The sequence below is a fragment of the Lithobates pipiens genome, unplaced genomic scaffold, assembly GCF_037356315.1.
Source record: "Lithobates pipiens isolate NorthernLeopardFrog02 unplaced genomic scaffold, aLitPip1_a1.2 Scaffold_16, whole genome shotgun sequence".
Taxonomy (NCBI): Eukaryota; Metazoa; Chordata; class Amphibia; order Anura; family Ranidae; genus Lithobates; species Lithobates pipiens.
In genome coordinates, this window is record NW_027507748.1 from 319,386,637 (window position 1) to 319,410,442 (window position 23,806).

A 23,806-nucleotide genomic window follows, 5' to 3' on the forward strand; every position below is an offset into this window, starting at 1 on the left:
GGCAAGGGTTCTTGAACATCTTTGCCACCAATTGAGAACGACTTGTATTCATGTTTGCACTAGTAATGATTGCAGCAGGAAAACTGGAGGTAGATTATAAGTCCATGCACACTAGACGCTCAAAAACCACAAAAAAATAAAAACGCTGGATAAAAATGCTAATATTTAGGAGCATTTACAGTCAATGATGTCACAAGGGGGCGGTGCCACCAAGTGACGTTGTCAGGTATCCACGCCTTTTTAGCTATTTATGAACTGTCAGATGGCATAGCAGGCTGTTTTCTTTTTTTATTTTATTTTTTTGATGGATCTACACCGGGGGACATGTTGTGGGTTTTTTATTTTATTTATTTTATTCCCAAGGTCTGCCTGCCAAAAAGCACCCCCCCCCCCCCTGTTTAAGGCATGTGGCCTGGTATGGTTCAGGAGGGGGGTGCGCTTGCTCGCCCCCCGCCCCCTTCCTGACCTGCTGGGCTGCATGCTCGGATAAGGGTCAAATACCGCATGTGATACTGCCTGCAAAACCCTGATGATAAATATTTTGTTTTACTCTCTGGTCTGTTTGTGAATCGGACTTAAGAGCTTACGGTTTTTAAACAATATTTACTGACACATTTCTTTGTTTTAGTGAATTGTACTTCATTTACAGCATGCAATCATTTATGCAAATTAGTCGCATGACTGTTATCGTATGTGGTAAACGTATGTGAATTGGCCCCTAATGGCCTAAAATAGCTTTGCATGGACACATAGGATACAACTATTTAGCTTTTAGGAGCAGAAAAACTGTTTCTAGGCGCTTATTGTAAAGTCTTGTGTTTTTTGTTTTTTAAATAAAAAACATGTTATACTTCCCTCCTCTGTGCAATAGTTTTGCCCAGATCCTCCCCTTCTCGGGTCCCTCTTTGCTGCTCTTAGCGCCTCTCTCCTGTTGAGTGCCCCCACAGCAAGCCATTTCACTATGGGGGCACCCGAGCCGAGCTGCAGCTCTGTTAGGGGTGCTGAATATAATTGCAGCATCGGTGCACCGTGATTCAGACGTTCACAATGCTGCACCGATGCTGTGAGTCAACCGAATTGATGTCTGGTGACGTCATCCATTGCTCTGTGCGTTGCACTGCCTCTCTGGGAGAAACACGGAGGCAGAGCTTGCATGGTGGACAAAGCCCCCTCGTCTTCACTGAAGCAGAAAGTCAGCTGATAAACTGACAGGCAGTACAGTGCAGGGGGGGAGCTCCAAGAGATCCGACACCAGGAGAGGCTTCACTGAAGGCATCAGAAGGGGGAAGATGCACTAAGCAGCATGGAAGAGGGGGAATCAACTGACACTGAGAGGTGGTCAGTGCCAATGTCACTGATCCCATTCCTCCACTACCACCATCCCTCTGCCTCTGATCCCACCCATCCCTCTGCCTCTGATCCCACCTATCCTATTAACCAACACAGGTGAATTTAAAAATGCAAAAGGGAAAACCTGCCATGACTCCGTGCAATGGAACACAATGAAAACATATGAAAAAAACAGGCATATAAAAAAGAGAGCCTAGTTTTTTTTTTATTTTTTTTTTTTTTTTTTTTTTTATGTTTTACTTTTTGTGATGTGTTCCATTGCACTGCATTGCATTGAGTCATGCCGGGTTTTTGCTTTTGCATTTTTAATTCACCTGTGTTTGTTTAATCATGTGACTTTTGTATTTACTATTTAAGAATTTACTTATTTTATTTTTTTATCAGCCATGACTGAGGACTAACGTCCGAAAAGCGTAGGCTGTTTTACAGCTCTGTACATGTATTTATTAAAGGAATATGATTTTGGATGTCATCCTGAGGGCCGACCATCCCATTCCTTATTCTGGTACATTGGAGGTGTCAGCAGCCTCAAGGTCTGAGCACCGGGTCGAGCTGTGGGAAGGTTTCAGCACCTATATACCTGGTTTTCAGCATCGACCAGCTCTTTCTCAGCTGACCTGCAGGGAAACATAAGCAGGAGAAGCTTCTAGTCTGCTGCTGGTCGTCACATGTTCAAAATAAAAAAACAGCATGTGGAATACAGAGTTACAGGGTGGATTTGATTTAAAGCAAGTCTATTTTTAAATCGCTAGTAAAAAAAAAAAAAAAAGCCTGGCTTAAATCCACACCATTTTTCAATCATAATTTTTAAAGAGCAACTAAATGCTAGTTAACGTGCCTTAAACACAAATTGCTGCTTTTTGAATCAGGAGTGGACCATAGTCTGCCAACCAGACTGAGATATTGGCTTTTTTTCTAGGCTGTGTATGCTTATCACTAGGCTGGTTCCTTTTAGATAGCCTAATGTGGTATGAAGAAGTGAGCTCAGGACTTGCTGTGTATGGGTACCTTTTTAGAAAAATGACTGCATCTGCTTTGCCGTGTATTTATTTTATAGTAACATTGCAAATCTGCTAGCTTTGCCCTGATTTTACGGGCCTCTCCAGCAACCAATGGGGTAATGCATTTTATCACAAGTGGTGTTGGACAGTTTTTTGTTTTTGTATAGGTGAGTTGCAGATCATTGTCAATTTTTTTCCCAAAATTTGACGTGACAGGGTTGGTAAGTAGAAAATTAGCTTTTGACCGAATGCAAACGCAGTGCATTGCTATTACTTAAAGTGCACCTTTTACTTAACTAAACAATTGCTGTGAAGGAGTGTACTCATGGAGGTAATTTGCTCTTCCAGTGCTAAAGATCTATGTATGATTTCAATTTATCATGGTTCAGAACTGTTCAACTTCTGTGTCCCCGTGCTGTTTTACATTTATCACAGCAGTACAACAAGAGTAGGTTGTGGAGCCATTCGATACAATGTGTTATTGAACAAACTCATCGGCCACGCTACCTCTTTCCAATGGCCATATGCTAAACAAGGGGGCCTTAATGCTGGTGGGGTTGGAACCAGTTGGGGGAGGCATGCTTTTATTAAAATGGCAGACAGGACTTTACATTACCCTCCTAAAACACCCCAAATCTTTCATTATTGAAAACAATGCTACTTTTCTATTTTCATTGCAGCATGTTTTCTTAGAAGGTGCTCTTTAATCAGCCTTATATAATCTGTATATGAAGTGCTTTAGATCCCTGATTAGATGGATTGATTCTGTTTTGCTTGCTTGTGATTGAATACAATTTATAGACAGAGGGAAAACCACTAAGTCAGACTTTGAAGGCAGATTGGACCAACAATATTGATTAAACTATTGTTGGTCAAATCTGCCTTGAAAAGTCCAACTTCGTGGTTTTCCCTCTTTTTAGTTCAGTGGTTTATGCGGATGTGGCTTAGGAGTGACAATTACAATTTTATTGAACACCATTTTTTTTCTTACAGTTATGAATGATATTATCACAACTATGTTTAACAAGAAGTTCATGGAAGAACTATTTAAACCACAAGAGCTGTACTCCAAGAAAGCCCTCAGGACAGTTTTTGACCGCTTGGCCCATGCTTCTATCATGAGGCTTAACCAAGCCAGCATGGACAAGGTATTTTTACTGACCATTTACACCAAATTGCTTTGTTTAAAAAAAAAAAGTTTAGGCATGATTGCAACGGATGACCCATCCATGGTGGAATATGTTTGCAGCATGGAAGACTTCTTCAAAACTCAAGCTTCTTCCTTCCCTGTACAATACAAAAATCTCAAGCACTCAATCTACCTAGACCATGCTAAAAAAACAACAAATTAAGTTGTTTTAATATTAACGTTAAAAACTGATGGTTTTATTGCATGCACTCCGTGGGGAACATGTAAGAAAACTGACTTTTTGTTTGCTGTTATTACTCTGTTGCCTGTTATTTTATTTTTATTTTTTTTTAACAGCATTTATAGAATAATTTGCCTTTTGCGTAACTGGCTACTTTGAAAATAACTCTATGGCAGCCAACGTGTGGGCTAAGTCCCGCCTCTACTACCCTATAGGACACTACTCCCATAAATCTTTGCTCCCCATCAGCGGTTGCGTTCTTTCCTTTGTCCTCCTCTGAAGGACCTAGCCGATAGTCTTCCTACCCAAAGATTCTTTCTCCTACGATCAGAACTGGCCGAGCGACCCTGGATATGAGGAGTCGCATTATTCCAATAAGCCCTAGCTACTAGCAGGGTATGGAGGTGGCATTTGGAAGAGGCTCTGAAGATGCTACAGTCCTAGTCACTGACAGACAAAGCAGTGCATTGGCCGTTCAGCCTAGCTACTAGCGAGTGGCCCTATCCCCCAGCAAAGTTCGGCTTGTTTGTTTTGCCTTGGTCCGGTGACGATCATGACAGCAATTTTTCAAAGGAGCGGTTAGACTGAGGCCTCAAAGGAAACCCAGGTTCCCCAAACCTCTAGTCCTTGAGTTGTTCTCACAACTCGACAGACCACTTTCAATCAGATAGCTTACTCTCAAAACTGCCTTTTTGATAGCCATCACCTCAGTAAAGAGGGTATCTGAAATCCAGGTTTTAGGGATAAAGTGGTTTTAATTCCGATGCTACGGTCAAACCCTAAGGTCATCTCAGTCTTTCATGAGAATCAGGAGATCTCACTTCCCGCCTTTTAGATCAGCTGGAGGTTTGGAAATATATCCCCTAGATGTAGGAGTCTCCTTGAAGCAATACTTGGAGGCCACAGCTCTTTTCCGTTAGTTGGATTATCTTTGTTTTAGTTCCACAGGAAAAACAACGAGCTCCGGACCTCCGTCAGATCCATTGCTGTGTGGGTTATCCAAGCAATTCAATGGGCCTATAAAGAGAAGGGCTTGGCTCTTCCTGAGGCGATAACAGTGCACTCAACTAGAAGTCTCTCAACTTCATGGGCAGTCTCACATCATGTCATGCCTGAAGTGATCTGCAGGGCGGCTTCCTGGTCCTCAATCCATACCTGTATGTCTCATTATTGTGTTGAGTCAGCCGCTGTGTCTTCAGGTCATTTTGGTGTTAAAGTACTGTCGGTTGACGGTGTTTGTTCAGCATTTTGCACACCCGGGTGTGTATGGCGAGTTATTTCCCACATGTTGGCTGCCATGGAGTCTGTCAGGAAAACGGAAAATTCCTATCAAATATTTACCGTAAATTTCCTTTCCTGATGGACTCCATGGCAGCAGGCGTTCCCTCCCAATGGCCGGAGTAGGCTAGTTATCAAACACAGCTGCTGGCGGGGAGCAAAGATTTATGGTAGTAGTGTCCTATAGGGTAGAAGAGGCAAGACTGAAACCCAGACGTTGGCTGCCATGGAGTCTTTCAGGAAAGGACAATTACGGTAAGTATTTTGATAGTAATTTTCCGTTATCTGTGCATACCAAAAAAATAAAAAATAAAATAAAAAACACTCCTTAGTACTTTTAAGTTCTGCAACAATTACCAAGCTGAAGGCTAAATAAGGCCGTCTTCACACCATGTTGCAGAGATGTCAGTTTTTCTGCAAGGGCTTAAAAAAAAGACAAAAAAACATTATCCTCTTTGTGCCCTGTTCACACCACAACACTGGTATCACGTGTAGATTTTTTTTTTTTCTGAGCAGGAATCTGCAACATGTATGCAGTTTTCTGCACAAGGAAAAAAAAACTGACATGACCTCAACATTGGTGTGAACAGGGCACATAACTGATTGAAATGTGAATATAAACTGATGTGAAACTGATCTGAAATCTGCAAGGTTTTTCCATCAGTTAAGTGCCTAAGTGTCTACAGTTGCAGTAGAGCACAGAAGAGAGGCAGACTGCTTCTGCTGGGCCCCATGATAATGCCAAACCAAATCTGTCGCTTTGGTCGCCAAACGGGCCAAAAGGTTAAGGGTTACATATTTGTATGCAAACTGATCTGAGATGCAGCTGTATTATATGTTCCCTTGTCATGTGACTTATGGCCATCATCATGACCATGATGCAGAGTATGGGGAAGTTGGGCCCAGCTTCTCACCCATGCACACCAGTTTCCCTCTGACAAGTATGTATGCCAGAGAGATTTTTGATTGATTACCACCAGGGGCGTTGCTCAGTCCTGGTGGTAATCAATCAAAAAGACCTGGGGCTAGAGCCCATAACAGCGTAGTAAAAGTCATACGCTTGGGTGGGCATACACGTGTGTGTGTGTGTGTGTGTGTGTGTGTGTGGAGAGAGAGAGAGAGGGGGAGAGAGAGAGACCCACTTTAGGGTTCCCAGAGTGCCTCTCCCTTGAAATCAGGGTCCCCAGAGAGCCCCCACTTACCCCCCCCTGGGACCCTTGTACAGACTCTGGGCTATGGTCCCCAGATTCAGGGCTATAGCCCCAAAAGCCACCCCCTAGCCACACCACTGATTACCACTATGCTTTTTCTCTGTAAAGCATTAACCCAGGTTCCCAAGATTAGAGATAGCAATATCATTCTACAGTATGTACCTTTCCTATGAATTTTCTAGTGTATAAAGGCATACTTTTCTTTCTTTTTTTTTTTTTTCTTCTTTTTTTTTTTATGCTTTGAATACAAAATAAGTCCAAACTATGTAATTTGTTCACCAGCAGTAGATCTCTACTGTACATCTTAACACCAGAGCAGTGATGGGGAGATGTGTACTACAAGATAGTGTACAAAAAAGGATAAATTTCACTTTCTTTATATAAGTCAGAATACATACAGTATTCAAAGCATTTCTACACAACAATTTTAATGTGCCTCCATGATGTTTCCTCTTTTAAATTGGAATGGAGTGGGGATTATTTACTAAAGGCAAATCCACTTTGCACTTCAAGTGCACGGAAAGTGCATTTGGAAGTGCAGTTGCTGTAGATCCGAGGGGGACATGCAAGGAAAATTAAAAAAAAACGCATTTTAGCTTGCACATGATTGGATAATAAAATCAGCAGTGCTTCCCCTCATTTCAGATCTACCCCTTAGATTTACAGCGACTGCACTTTCAAGTGCACTTTCAGTGCAATTTCAAGTGCACTTTGCACTTGTAGTTTACACTTGTGCAAAGTGGACTTGCCTTTTGTAAATAACCCCCATTGTTTTAAGAGTTTGTTATTCATGCTCAAGCCATATTGGAGGGTAGACTGCCTGTACTTCCACAGTTGTCATGGTTGACTTTACCTTTACATTTGTTGTTGTGGTGTGTGTGTGTGTGTGTGTGTGTGTGTGTGTGTGTGTGTGTGTGTGTGTGTGTGTGTTTTTTTTTATTTTATTTTTTTTATATAAAAATGTTCAAACTTTAGATTTCTATTGCATCTAACCTTAGATTTGATATGTTCTTGCAGCTCTATGACTTGATGACTATGGCCTTCAAGTATCAAGTTCTGTTGTGTCCTCGCCCCAAGGATATCTTATTAGTTACCTTTAATCACATGGACGCTATCAAAGAATTTATCCGGGATTCTCCGAGTATTCTGAACCAAGTGGATGAGACTTTCCGGCAGTTGATTGATGTAAGAAGGGGATTTATAAATATAGACAATGCGTGGAAAATGTTTTTTGTAAGTCCAGTCAGCAAAATGGTAATGGGGACCCTAATGTATGAAAGTGTTGAGTTTGTAAACCTTAAGAAAGAGTGGGTAATGACATGTAGACATTTTATGAAGTTGTATCACATTCACATATGTCGGCGTCCTTGCATTGCTCCATACAGGCAACCAAAGGCTGTTGTAGCTGAGCTGATGCTTGGCAGACTTGAAATGTCAGTTGTGACCACTTCCTTCAAAGTCTCACTTCCATGCTATCAATATGTCACGACCGTGCAAAAAGCTTTCTGAACACACCTCATACTGGACAAGTGGTATTCCTATCTCCTGTTAGTAAGAACACATTGTTGCTCTCTTACTACATTCCTTAGTCTTTGCGTCTTTGCCCTGGGCCAGCAGTTTATTGTTTAGAAATTTTTATGTTGTATATGCATGCTTTTTAAACATCTTGGTAAGAAGATATAAATAGATTTTATTTGCGTTGCTTATCGTTTTTCTACGTGTCATTATTCCCCTAGATGTACAACTGTTTACCTGCTGGTGAGTTTCAACTGATCAGGCAAACTTTGCTTATCTTCTTCCAGGATATGCACATTCGGGTGAGATTTCTTTCCTTTTTTTTTTTTTTTTTTTTCCTGTAGATTTTTATTCATATAAAGTGACATATTTCCTATACTTAGCCCTGATCTGTGTGCTTCTACTTGTAAAATCTTTCTTTTTCTAAAACAAAAAACAAAACAAAAAAAAAGTTATACTTATCTCCTCTGTTGCAGTTGGTCTTGCACAGAGCAGCCCAGATCCTACTCTTCTCGGATCCCTCTTTGGCTCTCCTGTCCCCTCCCTCCTGTTGAGTGCCCCCCACAGCAAACAGCCTGCAATGGGGGCACTCAAGGAGTCATAGCTCTGTACGTCCATTCAGACACACAGCCATGACTTGGCCCGGTTCTCTCTCTCTCTCTCTCTCTCTCTCTCTCTCTCTCTCTCGATTGGCTGATTTTGATTGACATCAGCGGGAGCCAATAGCCCCACGCTGCTGTCTCAGCCAAGGGGAGTCGCGGGCAGCTTAGACACTCCTGCAACATCAAGTAAGTATTAGAGGGGCTGAAGGGGGCTGCTGCACAAAGGTTTTTTTTTTTTTTTTATCTCCATGCATTAAAGCGGTAGTAAACCTCACTTGGTGACTTTTACCTACAGGTAAGCCTAGAAAAAGGCTTACCTGTAGGTAAAAAATATCTCCTAAACCTGCACGGTTTAGGCGATATTGACCCTGCATGCAACCGCTGACGTCAGCGGCGCATGAACTCTGCAGGTCTGGCATATCCTGCCAGAATGGAGGGCTCCAGTGGGAGTGAGGTCATTGCGGCTCTGGCCATTTCGCAGTGCCAGAGCCAGCGATCCTGGAAAAAACATAAAGAGAACATGTCGGCTCCCTCAGCAGTGACTGGGTGCCACTGCAGGGCTTCGTTCTAAGGTAAGTATTTCATAATGTGCTAGTATTCAATGCATACTAGCACGTTATGGTATTGTCTTGCAGGTTTTTTTTTTTTTTTCTTGGTTTACTACCGCTTTAAGATGCATAGCTTCCTGGAAACGTCACAGAACCTTGCCCCATTACTCATCTCAAGAATCCCCAGCCCTGCTGCAAGCAGTGGGCTGCCTTTTGAGAAGTGTTAAGCCAAGTACACACAGGGCCAAATTTCTGGTGGCATCGGCTGGTTCAGTAGAAACCGGCCGACATTCAGCCCGTGTGTACTGAAGCTGGTCCGACAGAAGCCAAAAGAGGTCTGCCGACCGTCTCCCGATCACCATTGACTGCAGTGTTCTGGGGGGGGGGGGCAGCAGATGGGCAGCAAAAGGTCAGTTTTTTGAGCTGTCAGTTTTTTTTGATGATGACATCCTCCAGTCAGGAAATGAGACGGCCCTATCTGACGCTGCAACTTTAAACGAGAAATATGGGATTTTTTTTTTATCCCATAAACATACTTACTTAGGTGGATGCAGCATCAGTCCAAAGCTGCATCTGTCCCCCGGTGCCTCTTCACTGAGAACAGAGCCACCGAACACCCCCAATGGCTCGGTTCTCTTACCTCCCCAAGTGGAGAGCTGCTTCCTGTCAATCAGCAGCTCTTCTGCTCTGTTCCTCCACGCTCACTGAAGCGCTGAGCTGTGGAGGGGCAGGGTGCGGCCGTCTCAGCGGCTCGCTGAGAGGCTGAGACAGCCATCAGTCCAGGCACATGGCGGACTTCCATTGTTGGGATGACATGGTGCCTGGACTGATTCCAGTGACGTCAGCGTAGAGTGGATTTCAGACCGCTCTCTGCTGAAAACGGGTCACAGGAGTGAAAAACTAATTGCATTCCTGAGACCCATAGGAGAAGCTCAGCCCAGCAAGCTCAGGCTGGACTTATTTTTTTAAATACCCTGAGAAACTCACAGTATGCATTCGAATCAGAGTAAGCATTTTTAGTACACAAGAGGAGCCTGTACATCTGTGCAAGTTGGAAAGTAAGGCTAGAGTTCAGTCTTAAAGAAGAGCTCGAGCTTTTCACACAATTTACAATTCAGAGGGAGCGATGTATTCTATCAGTGAATACAAATCTTCCTCAGAAGAAGTATTGGATAGAATACAGAACGCTGCTGCTGTAGACTCTCCTGTGTTCCGGGTACAAGATATTAAGTCTAGGCTCGCACCCGGAACACAGTGCTGTATGCTTTATGTAGCCGCAGCTACATACAGTTTAAACTGCACATCCAGCGGCCTCACATATTGGTGAGGGACATAGTTTGTTTGGGCCAAGCTGGCCCAATTGTGTGAAAATCTGGAGCTCAAAAACTGCTATTTTATCTGATACAAATTACATTTTCTAGTGCTGTATAAAGTTATATTTCTATCTAGTAATCTTGTTAGAGCATATAGGAAGTCACCCTCCTTTCTCTGGCTTGAAATGGCTTATAATATCAAAGAATTTATATAGTTACATAGTAGGTGAGGTTGAAAAAAGACACAAGTCCATCAAGTCCAACCTATGTGTGTGATTATATGTCATTATTACATTGTATATCCCTGTACGTTGTGGTGGTTCAGGTGCTTATCTAATAGTTTCTTGAAACTATCAATGCTCCCCGCTGAGACCACCGCCTGTGGAAGGGAATTCCACATCCTTGCCGCTCTTACAGTAAAGAACCCAAGTTGGGTTGTAAAAATGTAATTTCAAATTCTTAGACTACATTACAGTTTCTATATGAATATTTATGAATTTAATTGATGTTCATTGCTAAAGGACACCTGTAGCCTACTGTAGGTATGGTAGTAGTTTTGATAACTACTGCAGATTGGCAGGCAGTTTCTTCCAGCTTCAGTAAAAGAATGATTAGTAACAAGAATTGTTTCCATGGGTACCTAGAACAGTTTTCAGATATACCTTAGATAGGTGTCAGTGTTGCTTTTAGCAACCAGTCAGATTTAAGCTGACATTTTCTTGAACCCATAAAAAGCCAAGGGGAAAACAAAAAGTAAGGATCTGACTTGACTTGAGCAACATGGACCCTTGTGCTTTTACATGTGACTAAAAAAAGCCAGGTTTTCTGGCAGTTTCATTAATACTTGCTAACAAAATTCTATATCGTCTTTGCTAAATGGCTAAGGTTTGTTCCCTAGGTTTCCATTTTCTTAAAAGATAAAGTCCAAAACTCAAATGGGCGTTTTGTGCTGCCAACATCTGGCCCTGTTCCTTGGGGGACTGAAGTACCAGGTCTTATTAGGTGGGTGAATGGTGATATTTCGCTGGCTTTATTTATGATGCATGATTAAAAGGTGGCATTAAAAATGACGAGCTCCAAAGAAAACATTTTTTTATTTTTTTTGTACGAATATATGTGAATTCATTAAAGTGTATGTAAACTCTAAGGGCCCATTCACACCATACATGCATGAAAACTGATGGGAAAACCTCAGATTTCACTTTCAGAGACATCAGTTTTCATGGGCGTTAGTTATGTGCCCTGTTCACATTAATGTCAGTTTTTTTTTCCCCATGCAGAAAACTGCATACATGTTGTACATTCCTGCAAAATCCGGCATGTGATAGTGGTGGTGTGAACAGAGCACATAGAGATTTTTTTGTGCCTTTGCAGAAAAACTTACCATGGTGTGAACGAGGCCTAAATCTGTTTTTCAGAATGTGTGGCATTGTGCCTCACTGTTTGCAGTTTTCTTTAACAAATAGTTTTTTTTTTTTTTTGCAAATTTGTCATAAATGCTTACTTGGAGATACCACTAGTAACTGTACTTCCTGTTGCAGGCTGACAATGCTACATCACAATTAGCAAAAGCATTGTCCGAGGTGTGTGTGTGTGTGTGTGTGTGTGTGTGTGTGTGTGTGTGTGTGTGTGTGTGTGTGCGCTCCTTTTTAAGTTATTGTTTGGTTGCCTATCTGATAGACCTGGTGGGCAGCCCAATGACCAACTGAAGGAGGACATGTGACAAGATGACAAAGCTGCTGCTAATTCTGATGTAATGGCTTTAGTATTGGGTTTACATACACATTAGGGCCAATTCACACCAGCCTGAGCCAATGGGGTGCGTTAAACACATGCATGTTAATGTGCATTGCATTAAGGAAGCACTTCCAACTGAATAGGCTGCCTAATGAGACAGAAAACATAACGCATGAAGCATTTTCAACAGCACAGCAACACTGGTGCACTGGGAAGGTGTGTTGGGATGAATTTCAGAATGGATTACACCGCATTGCATCAACAAATGTAACACAGCATGCTAGTTGGAATTGGACCTTGATGGGTTCACACCGCCAAAGGATGCTTGGTTGTAAGGAATTTTAAATGGGAACACACTTTAACACACCTGTGTTGCAGCACTTACAACTCATAGTAATACACTGCATTGTTATGGGGCAAAAAATTATGCATGTCCATTTTTTTGCCCACTCTGGAATGTTGGCAGCTCATTTATTTGAATGGGCTGCTTTGACCAATTACCGCCCACGCTATAGCTGAAAGATGGCTACAGCTCCAGCTTAAATTGCTGGGCATCCGTAAAGTCCTCCCATTCTCATGGTTCCCCTTTAGAGCGCTCTGTGATCGCTGAGTCCGTGAGACTTGGCTTATCATAGATCACAAATGGATGCCATTTTTTTTTTTTTTTTTTTTCTTCACGCTATAAGCGTGAAGGGGAAAAAAAAGCAGTGGCTTTGATTAGAAGGACATCAGTCCGCTTAGCGCCCAAAAGTACTGCATATCAGTGCCCATCAGTGCTGTCTCATCAGCGCACATCAGTTAAGGAGAAAAAATGCCTGTTTGCAAAATGTTATAACAAAATATGAGAAAAACCTTGTTTTTCAAAAATGTTCTGCCTTATTTATTTTGTTTAGCAAAAAATAAAAACCCCAGTGGTTTAAAATACTTTTTAATTTTTTTTTTTTTTTTTTTTTAGAATACCACCAAAAGAAAGCTCTATTTGTGTGAAAACAATGATAAACATTTTATATGGGTACAGTGTTGCATGACCACGCAATTGTCATTCAAAGTGTGAGACCGCTGAAAACTGGCCTGGGCAGGAAGGGGCTAGAAGTGCTTAGTAAGCAAGTGATTAACACAACACATGTTAATGTGTGTGCCTTAATGCAATGCGCAAGGGCTGACAAGCGTGAACACAATATTTGTGATTTTTAACAGTTCTTCTGGATTAAAAAGATTAACAAAAGGAAAACATGTTGTTCAGTGCTGGCTAGCTTTTATTTTACTAACATTTGAGTTGCTATAGGTAACACTCCTTTCCTCCATGTTTTATGCATTTTATTATACTTGTATACTATTTTGCTGTAGCTATATAGAAAGTCAACAGGAGTATTGTAGAAGAAGAAACTATAGTCTTTTAAAAATAGATTCAGAGATTAATTAAAACATTTGTTTTTATGGGTACAGTAAATATACTAACTTGTTAGAAATTAATTGTAACTGTTAAAGAATAATTCCAGGTATCGTATCATTTTTATACATAGTTGCATTGCTCCAGTGTGACTGTATATACCATATCTAACCCATTCCCCTGGAAGCTGGAAATCGCTGAAGTAGACACATTTACTCACACTTGCCTCCGCGTCCTGCGCTGAGCGGCTGGCCACATTCTGAACACAGGAGGTCAACTGCTCGCCACAGGTGCCATTCAGAGAATGCTTTACATTTTTTAAATCCATGAAAAGCGTTCTCTGGACGAGGTGGAGAGGCAGGGCAATGACATCAGGCTCTCCACCTCATCCAGTCAAAGAACCATTTGCATTCATTCAAACAATGCAAAGCATTCTTCGAATAGCGCCTATGTCGAGTGGGCAACCTACTGTGTTCACAATGCATCAGGTCAGCTGCTCAATATGGAACATGGAGGCAAGTGAAGATCACTTGAGTAGCGGTGTCTACTTTAGTAATTTTCAATGTTAAGGGGCATTAGACAGGTATGGTATGTTCAATGTTCATCTTGGACCAATGTAACTATGTATATACCTTACCTGTCAAATTGCCCCTTAACAGTGGAAATATATAAAATATACAATTTCTGGAATTATTCTTTAAATTATAAATATAATATTTTACAATAAAGCTGTATGGAATAATATGATGAGCCCATGGTATGTTGTGCAGTTAAAATTGTTTGTAATGTGTTTTATAAAGGTATTTTCTCCTTTGTTTAGGATTTTCAGCCTCAAAGGGGAAGAGGTGAAGAGAGTGGAGTTCCAGAATGGTGGGAATTATGTCAGCCCTCTTCGAGAAGGTTCCTATGATCTTTTTGGTGACCGAGTGCTAAAGCTGGGGACCAATATGTGAGTGTTTTATCAGGGTTGGAATATACCTGCATTCATTTTACAATACATCTTGTATTCGGTTTCACTTCATTGTATATAGTGTGTATAATTATTCTTGTGGGTGAAAAACATGAAGTCCAGATCTTACCACTTCATTGTATACCCAAAAAGATTTGATTAGTTGAAGAGTAGTGTTGACTCTGGGTTGCACAGTATTATATCTAAAAAAGAATAATCTGTGTAGTAGAGGCTTGTCTACTAGATGATATATACTGCAAGTAATGTTTACAGTAGAGCTTCAGGGTGTTTTCTAAATGCATTGCCTTGTGTTCTGTCAATACCACTACCCATCAGACGTTCTGAGCCAAAAATGATTACTGCGCATGCGCCATGCGTTCCAATGTGGCTGCTATGCGGTCCAATAGGTTTCCTAATCTAAAAAAACACAAAGCCAGCAGCACACATCTTCTTACACCCAGGCAAGCGGGCAGAAGGTGGCGACGGGCATCTTGGTACACCCTGCACTGCTCAACGGCAAACCGATTATATACTGAAATAGACTATTTCACTGTGACATAGTCAAATAGTCTATTTCAGAATATAAGGTGAGTTAACTGCTAAAATAATTGTGAAATTGAAGACTTGTTTGGGTGTAAGAAGATGTTAGCTGCTGCCTTCATGTTCTGTCACTTTAGGAAACCTATTGAAACGCATAGCGGCCATGCTGGAACACAAAGCACATGCGCAATAAGCAATTTTGTTTGCAACGTCTCTTCCGTTGCATTTTCTGATGGGTAGCGGTATTCTGATAGAACACTGGCATTGTAAGGTCCACCCCTCCATTCATAGATCATATCTCATTATTGGAAGCTATAACAAGACTTCTATGAATGGAGGAGGTGGGTGAAAAGGGTGGGCACTTTTTTGATGAGTGCCTGTCACAGCTCTCTCATCTCTGTTAACCCCAACTGCACTGAAAGATTATGGTGGATTGGTTAGGGGGTCATTGGAGGGGGAAGATTTCAAGGAATGCAAAGCCAACAGCACATGGCTGCTGATTTTATTTTTTGGACATAAACTTGAGCTTTAAGGGTAGCTAAAGCAATGTGAGTGTAACTGGATCCATAGAAGTAAGTTCATAAGTAACCCAAGGGGCCCAAATTTTAAGAAATTTGTCATGAACACTTATGCCCCGTACACACGAGCGGAAATTCCGCCAGCAAAAGAGCTTTTGGTCCGAAAATGCGAACGTGTGTAGGCTCCATCGGACTTTTGCTGGTGGAATTCAAGCCAGCAAAAGATTGAGAGCATGTTCTCAATTTTTCGGTCGGAAAAAGTTCAGATCGGAAATTCTGATTGTCTGTACCAATTCCTACGCGCAAAATTCCTACGCATGCTCGGAAACAATTTGTCGCATGCTCGGAAGCATTGAACTTAATTTTCTCGGCTCGTCGTAGTGTTGTACGTCACCACGTTCTTGACGGTCCAAAGTTCAGCAAACTTTTGTGTGACCGTATATATGCAAACCAAGCTTGAGCGGCATTCCGTCGGAAAAACCACCCAAGGTTTTTTCAACAGAAATTCCACACATGTGTATGCAGCAAAAGACAGGTTTTGACTTTATGTAAGGCGAGGGATTGTGATTTCCATGCTGAGGCTATAGTTTTTTTTTTTTTTGTGGCTAGAAAAGATAAACGTCGCCAATTTCTGCTTTTTAAACCATTCCCGCTGAGCGTACGCAGATGTGCGTACTCGGCTTTCGGGCGTTATACCGGGATGATGCCGCAGCTGCAGGCATCATCCCGGTACTGTTTTTTTTTTTTTGGGGGTTTTTTTATCCGGCGATCGGCTTTCCAGTGATAACAACCGATGTTATACCGGAGGAGCGAGAGGGGACGTCCCCCCACCCGCCACTCCCATTCCATCGGGAGCCCCGTTCAACGATCCGCTGCTTCTTGCGGCTAGGGACAGACTGGAATGAAGCTGTAAGCAGCTTCAGTCCAGTCTCCTAATTGTAAACACGAAAGCGACGTCATGATCAAAATTTTTTTTATTTTTTTTTTTTTAAACAATTTATTAATTTTAAAATAAATAAGAAAAACTTTTTTTTTTTTTTCAAAGTGCCCCCGTTGCCGCGAGCTCACGCAGCAAAGAAAACGCATATGGAAGTCGCTCCCGCATATGTAAACGGTGTTCAAATCACACATGTGAGGTATCGCCGCGATCGTCAGAGCGAGAGCAATAATTCTAGCACTAGACCTCCTCTGTAACTCTAACCTGGTAACCGTAAAAAAAATGAAAGCATCGCCTATGGAGATTTTTGGGTACCGTAGTTTGTCGTCATTCCACGAGTGCGTGCAATTATTAAGCGTGACATTTTTGGTATCTATTTACTCAGCGTAACATCAACTTTCACATTATACAAAAAATTGGGCTAACTTTACTGTTTCTTTTATTTATTTCTTTAATTCATGAAAGTGTCCCTTTTTACCAAAAAGTTGCGTTTAAAACACCGCTGCACAAATACCGTGTGACATAAAATATTGCAACAATCACCATTTTATTCTCTAGAGTCTCTGTTAAAAAAATCTATATAATGTTTAGGGGTTCTAAGTAATTTTCTAGCAAAAAATACGTATTTTAACTTGTAAACACCAAATGTCAAAAATAGGCTTAGTCGTGAAAGGGTTAAATAAACAATCTGTCTGATCACATAGGAGAGCTATCTATGCGTTGCACAGTATTCTTAAGTCTGCCATGTATAGATCAAATCTCAGCAGGGACCAGCCCAAATTTGATCCATCTATGGGCAGGCTGGTTGTACTGAAGTCAATCCTTTGATCGTCTTCAGTACAACCAGCATGTCAGTTTTTTTTTTGCATGCGATTTTGTATTCTGTCAGTGGGAAAGGCTCCCCAAGCTCCCTGCTGGCAAAACACAATAGCGCTGTGGGAGGGATTTCAAGCAGTTTTCTTTCCTTCCACCCATGCTGGAAGGAAAGAAAATTGAATAATCTCTAGGCTGCTTTACAATGTAAAGTATGAGTTCAAAAACTGTAGACCAGAATGTCTCATTGCAACTTTCAAAACTCTCATTCAAGGCAGTTGATAAAAACAAGCTACCTTGGTTTCACAAAAGAACGTTTGTTCCTTCTATAGCTAATCTTTAATGGGCATCATTTGTTAACTAGTTTGCCGTTTTTTAAATACCCAGTAAAATTTGAAACAAGATCTGCAAAATTGTTAAAGGAAGATTGGCCACAGCTTCTGCTTAAATTGGTTGTAAGTTCTCCCCCACAACTTTGTCCCATGTAAATCGGCATAAAAAACCCAAATGAACACTGCTTGTAGATATCTCCTTACTTGCTTAGTATTGTAATCTTTTTTGTTCTTTAGAATGATGTCACTGATCATGCCCAGATCTCCCCCGATTTACGGCACACTCTCTCTATGTGCTTATCTATCTGTTATCAGGACTTCCTATGGCACACCACTGATATCCCAGGAGGCTGCAGAATCATTCAGAGCTTCCTCCTACACATCATGTGACTATGTGACATCACATGCAGTGTAAACCTGGCCATTACTGCAGTCTTATCAGTTGAAGCTGATAAGACTGACAAAGGCAAACATTAGACAAATGGCACAAGTAAATGCTATGAAATAAAACAAGTCAGCTATGAACAGGGAAGCAGGGTTGACATAGACACGTTGGATTAAGAAGGAGGCTTTTTTTAACAGTACAGGAAGTTCTCAATGTAAGGGCAGAAATACACTCCACTGTGGACAATACTTAAGATGGCGCTGCCTAACCCCTGAAACAACTTTTTTAAAGTTTCTTTAAACAGTAAGTAATATGCGATTTGGGCTGGATTACAGTGGCTATAGTTTGATAATTGCTTATTATAATGGACTAAATGAAAAGAAGCATCAGAGTGGGAGAGTTTACTTCCTCTTTAAAGGTTACCACTAACATGAGAGCTCTGTAGTCACTGAAAAGCATTTGATGCATTTTAGTAGTACAATTTAGCCTATACTATGCAGAATAAGCATTTGAAGAAGCTGCATTAAATGTTCAAATAGCCATGGAAGCAATAGAGCAGGAATATGTATTAAAGGAGTGTACTTAAATGTGGACTATGTCAACAGGTACAGTGTAAGCCGTTCTGTGGAGACTCACATGTCCGGGACATTGAAAAGTTCAGCCTCACACACAAAGGTAAGGCCAACCATAAAACTATAATTTATATATATATATATATATATATATATATATATATAATATTATTATTATTATTATTATTATTATTATTATTATTATTATTTAAAAAAAAGCATAACCAAGGGCAAAACTTCTTCCCACATATTGAGTTGTCCCCAGAAAAGTAATAGAGGGTAAATCTTCCAATGGGAACACAAATTCTGATGACCTAGGGGTCCCCAAGAGATTTTTTTTTTTTAAATTTGCAGGGATTTCCTCTCACTTCCTGTTTGGCTATGGGTCAGGAAGTAAAGGTAAATATCCCCGATGGGGCACAGATAGCAAAAATAAACTTTTATAGGTGTAATAACCCTCCCTTACTCTATCCATATCTAAAAAAAGGCAAAACTTTTTTTTTTCTTTTCTACTTTAACTAGTAAAAATGGTTATATAATAATAAAGTGCAATGACAATCTGCAATTTTCATCACCAGATATGACAAATAGTTTTTTTGCTTTTTTCAATACACCCCTCCCCAAATCTAGTACATATTGCCAGCCTGACACTCATGGTATTTTAAGGATTGATAACCTGTACACAGGGCTGGACTGGGACAAAAATTTGGCCCTGGACTTTATCCAGACTGGCCCACTTTAATTTTGCAAACACGCACAAAAACAGTATATAAACTATACGCAATTGCGCAAAAAAAATAAGTAAAACATTCCAATGCAAGTATAAACGGCTTTTTTTTATTATTGAGAGAAAAAGATGCATTCCAACATTACAGACACCTGTAGCACTGATGACACGTGGCACTGATGACAGATGGCACTTATACGTGGCACTGATGACAGATGGCACTATGTGGCACTGATGACATGTGGCACTGATGACAGGTGGCACTGATGACAGGTGGCACTGATGACAGGTGGCACTGATGACAGGTGGCACTGATGACAGATGGCACTGGGGACAAATGGCACTAACAGGTGTCACTGGGGACAGATGGCACTAACAGGTGGCACTGGGGGCAGGTAGCACTAACAGGTGGCACTGGGGGCAGGTAGCACTGGGGTGGATGGCACTGGGGTGGATGGCACTGGGGCGGATGGCACTGGGGGAGCATGGCACTTTTTTTAATTAATTTTTTTATTTTCCCACTTACGGCCGCTGCAGCCGTTCATCTCTCCCTCCTCACACGCTGTCTGTGTGAGGAGGGAGAGCGGCACTGAGAGATGATCTCATATGTTTACATATGAGATCATCTCACATTGGACACGCCGATCGCGCTGTAAACGGCCGCTGTGATTGGCCGTTTACAGCGATCTGTGTCTCTGGGGGACACGGCAAACACAGAACTTCCCCGATGTGCGCCAGCGGCGGCGCACATTGTGGAAGTAAATACCAGGACGTCCAGGGACGGCCTCCCGGACGAAAGCGCCTGCTCTATAGCCGTCATTCGGCTATAGGGCGGGCGGGAAGAGGTTAATCAGTTACAGTGGACAGTGGCAGTACATTTACTCCTACCCCCCCCCCCCCGCCATGCTGCATATTACAGATATCACATAATTATTTAGCTGGTTTTCTCTGTTAGTAGAGCAACGCTAATATGTACAGTAATCTTTGAAATCCATCATATAGGCTACATTCAGACACACAGATGGTTCAGGTTTGGTCAAGTATTGTAAATGGAAGTAAGGAGAGACGAGCACATGCCTGTCTGTGGTATACTGTTAAAACACGCTGACCAAAATATTAACAGCCTGCAGTTGATTTTACTATTTAGTGCTTACTTGATGATAATGTGATTGCTTTGTCCCTGGACAGTGGACACTGACACAGTCTGTGCTGCTGTCTACTCTGGAGACAATCCTGCAGGCTGCAGCTGTGGAGTGTGGAGCAATGGTATGGTTCCTCGCTCCTCGTTCCTCCTCGGCGGCGCTTTCCCTTCACTCCCAGGCCAGGCAGCTAGGCTTGAACTCCTCCCATATCCCCGGGCCGCCTCCGCCCTCCGGCCGTGACGTCACGGCGCTGGGACAAGGGGAGTGAGTGGCAGCGTCAACCGGGGGGTTGTACTTGTGCGCCGGGCCGGCCCAGGTGCTGTGGCGGAGCCGCGTTCGCGGCCGCCGCCACCGCCGCCGGCGGTGGAAAAAAAAAATTATTAAGCTAAAACTGACAACAACCGGCCCAGCGGCCCACTGAGCCAATCGGCCCACCGGGAATCTCCCGGTAGTCCCGATGGCCAGTACAGGCCTGCCTGTACATCATACTTGTGAACTGGCTTTTACAATCAGAACCTCAAAAAATAGATGCTTATGGTAAATTCATCTATTCAGTGCTGGAACACCTTATAAAATATTTTATTATGATGATATATTATAAATAATTTCTTTTTTTATTAAAGATAATATAATAAAAACATGTTTTTGCTTTTTGTCAGCTGAGGATAAAGAGTGTTGAACTGGCACAATTTGCACCGTGCTGTAGCTGAACATTATGGTTAGGCTTAAAGTGATTTGTAAAGTCTTTGTTATTTTTATAGAAAAAAAAAATACATGTTGTACTTGCCTGCCCTGTGTAGTGGTTTTGCACAGTGCAGCTCAGCCCAGATCCTCCTCTTCTTGTGTCCCTCTTTTGGTGCTCCTGGCCCCTCTTTCCTGTCGAGTGCCCCCTCAGCAAGCAGCTTGCTATGGGGCACCCAAGCCGAGCTGCAGCTTCATGTGTCCATTCAGACATGGAGTCCCAGTTCAGCCCCGCCCCCTCTTTCATGATTGGCTAACTGACTTTGACAGCAGCAGGTGCCAATTGTGCCAGCTGTGTCTAAGCCAATCGGGAGGTAGAGTCACAGATGGTCAAGGCACTCGTGGACATAGAAATGGGGCTCCAGTAGGTATTAGTAGGTGCTGGGGCGGCTGCTGCACACAGAAAGCTTTTTATCTTAATGCATAAAATGGATCAAAATAAAAAGCCTTGTGCCTTTACAACCACTTTAAAACTTTGTTCAAAGCGGAACTAAGCCCCACAGGATGCTCAACTTAACTTTACAGTGATGCAACGGTTACATCCCACACCAGCCACTGTCATGTTCTCCCACGTCCTGTTTTTTTTTTTTTTTTGGCCTTCTGATTAGCCAACGAGGGATGACATTTAAGTCAAGTGTGCTGGGAATGCATACTGAGCTGTATGTGCACAGCTGTGTGTGCATTCAATAGAAGACTGCTAGCAGGCATTTAAGTTTGTTGTTTCAGAAGAGACACAGCGTGCCTCTTCTGATATTAAAAAGCTGTCTGCTTGCAGTTTTCAAAAACTTAGATTTAGTTAAACTTTAAGACCAGGAAACTGTAGAGCATTGCTAAAGCTTTTTTAAAATGTTTTTCCTGAGCCTAGGTTCACACTGGTGCATGGATAACACCTCATGTGATTTGCACATTTTGTATGGCTGAAATTGCATCGCATCAGCACCAAAAAGGTGCAGGACCCTTTCCCCCCCCCCTCCCCCCGCATCTGAATCGCATCACATGGGTGTTGTGATGTGTCGTTAAGATAACACTGACACCCACAGCAGCTCACATGGATGCTGTGTGATGCGGGCAAATGCAATGAATCTTGTGCGTTTCCCACAACGCATTCGTGTGAGCCAGGGGTCAGTTATCAGAATCTGTTTTTTCTTCTGAATTTTCCAAAAGGATAAAATCACTGTACCAGATTTAGTTTGATGGGAGCTGGCAACCTATCCACTGGAAACACTATTTAGTTGAGTCTAGGCTACAGCAGTAAAGGTAATAAAATGATATCTCGCCATATTGCTTTCTCATAGACACAAGCAGAAAAGTAAGGCTTCTGTATATTATGACTAACTGTGTCTTTTTTTTTTTTTTTTTTTAAATATATATTAATAGGAGAATGTTGCTCCAAATCCTTTGGCGAAAGAAGAGTTAAACCTCCTGGCACAGCTAATGGGTGGTATGGAGCTGAAGAAACCCTCCAGTGCTGACCACATCTTCCGTTTAAACCTTTTCACCAACGATGAAGAAGAGGAGTAAGTGGGAGTTTTATTCCTCTTAATGTCTTGAAATATCAGAAGCAAACAGTTTCAGGACATCATAACGGGCATGAATATTGTGGTGTGAGCTTTTTATTTTGTTTTATTTTTTTATTTTTTTGAGACCCCAGTGCGGTGTGCAAAAATATAACACCAAAATAAATGTAAAAAGTGCATGTGAAGGCGCACAAATAAGTGCACTAGGGTATGTCAAATGGTCCGCTTCCAAAGAGGACAAGTTCCTGGTCCCCCAGGGTGCAAGTTTCTCAACTGAGGGCAGGCACACTCAGGTCCACCTAGCCAAAAGGTCCAGCAGATACCGCTTCTCTTGATCAGCCGAAGACAACCAACGAGTAATGTTTGGGGGGCTCTGCCAAAAAGGTACTCACCAAGGCAGAGGAGGAAGGAACCTGATGGCCAACACCCACCCAATAGACTTCAGGACAGGCCCAAAGACCCACATTCTACAATCATGAGTAAAAACAAAAAAATAAGTGCAGTGACCTACAAAGTGAGAAAATAAATAAAAATCACCAAAGTGGTAGACAATGGCTAGACCTTGATTGAAGTAATGCTGCATACAAAATGCACACACACACACACACACACACACACACACACACACACACACACACACACACACACACACACACACACACACACACACACACACACACACACACACACACACACACACACACACACACACACACACACACACACACACACACACACACACACACAGTGATTTTAGGATTTATTTTTAATTTTTTTTATTGCATGTGTATATAACCTGAATTTTTAGAAAGATATAAACTTGTTGACAGTAACAAGTATGTAATAGGGTCATGTGATTGTTAGTGAGCTGTTACATCTTTTTTTTTTTTGACATGCAAAAAGACAAGCAGCACTGACTAGACCGGAGGAGCTTTCTTACAAAGTGATCAACATTGAAGCCAGTGAAGTAAGTGAAGATTTAAGCTACAGGGACTATAGCAAATTACATGTTTTGTAAATGTAAACGAATATTTTCTCTATTTTAACAATTATTAACCACTTCAGATCCGCGCTATTGCCAAATGACGGCATTAGCGCGGACCTACATTTCCGGGACTACGTCTATTGACGTAGTCCTGGTTACGAGCGGCCTGCGCGCCCCCTGAGGGGCGCGCGCGGCGCGCTCTGTGATCGGCGAGTCCGTGAGACTCGCCTGATCACCGATCCGTGTAAGGGGTCGATCCCGACCCCTTATCACGTGATCAGCTGTCAGCCAATGACAGCTGATCATGTGATAGAACGGAGCCGGTAATCGGCT

General features: G+C 42.0%; 1 protein-coding gene across 2 annotated transcripts in view; it reads left to right on the plus strand.

The window, feature by feature from the left end:
* OSCP1 (organic solute carrier partner 1) overlaps window positions 1-23,806 on the plus strand; it is a 35,338-nt gene that overhangs the window by 6,117 nt on the left and 5,415 nt on the right. For both annotated transcript variants that reach the window (XM_077481680.1, XM_077481681.1), the window contains 8 exons: window positions 3,345-3,499; window positions 7,228-7,395; window positions 7,947-8,027; window positions 11,087-11,190; window positions 14,136-14,264; window positions 18,395-18,464; window positions 22,349-22,488; window positions 23,392-23,455. In XM_077481680.1, the coding sequence (XP_077337806.1) occupies window positions 3,345-3,499; window positions 7,228-7,395; window positions 7,947-8,027; window positions 11,087-11,190; window positions 14,136-14,264; window positions 18,395-18,464; window positions 22,349-22,488; window positions 23,392-23,455 (911 nt within the window). The remainder of the gene's footprint in view (window positions 1-3,344; window positions 3,500-7,227; window positions 7,396-7,946; window positions 8,028-11,086; window positions 11,191-14,135; window positions 14,265-18,394; window positions 18,465-22,348; window positions 22,489-23,391; window positions 23,456-23,806) is intronic.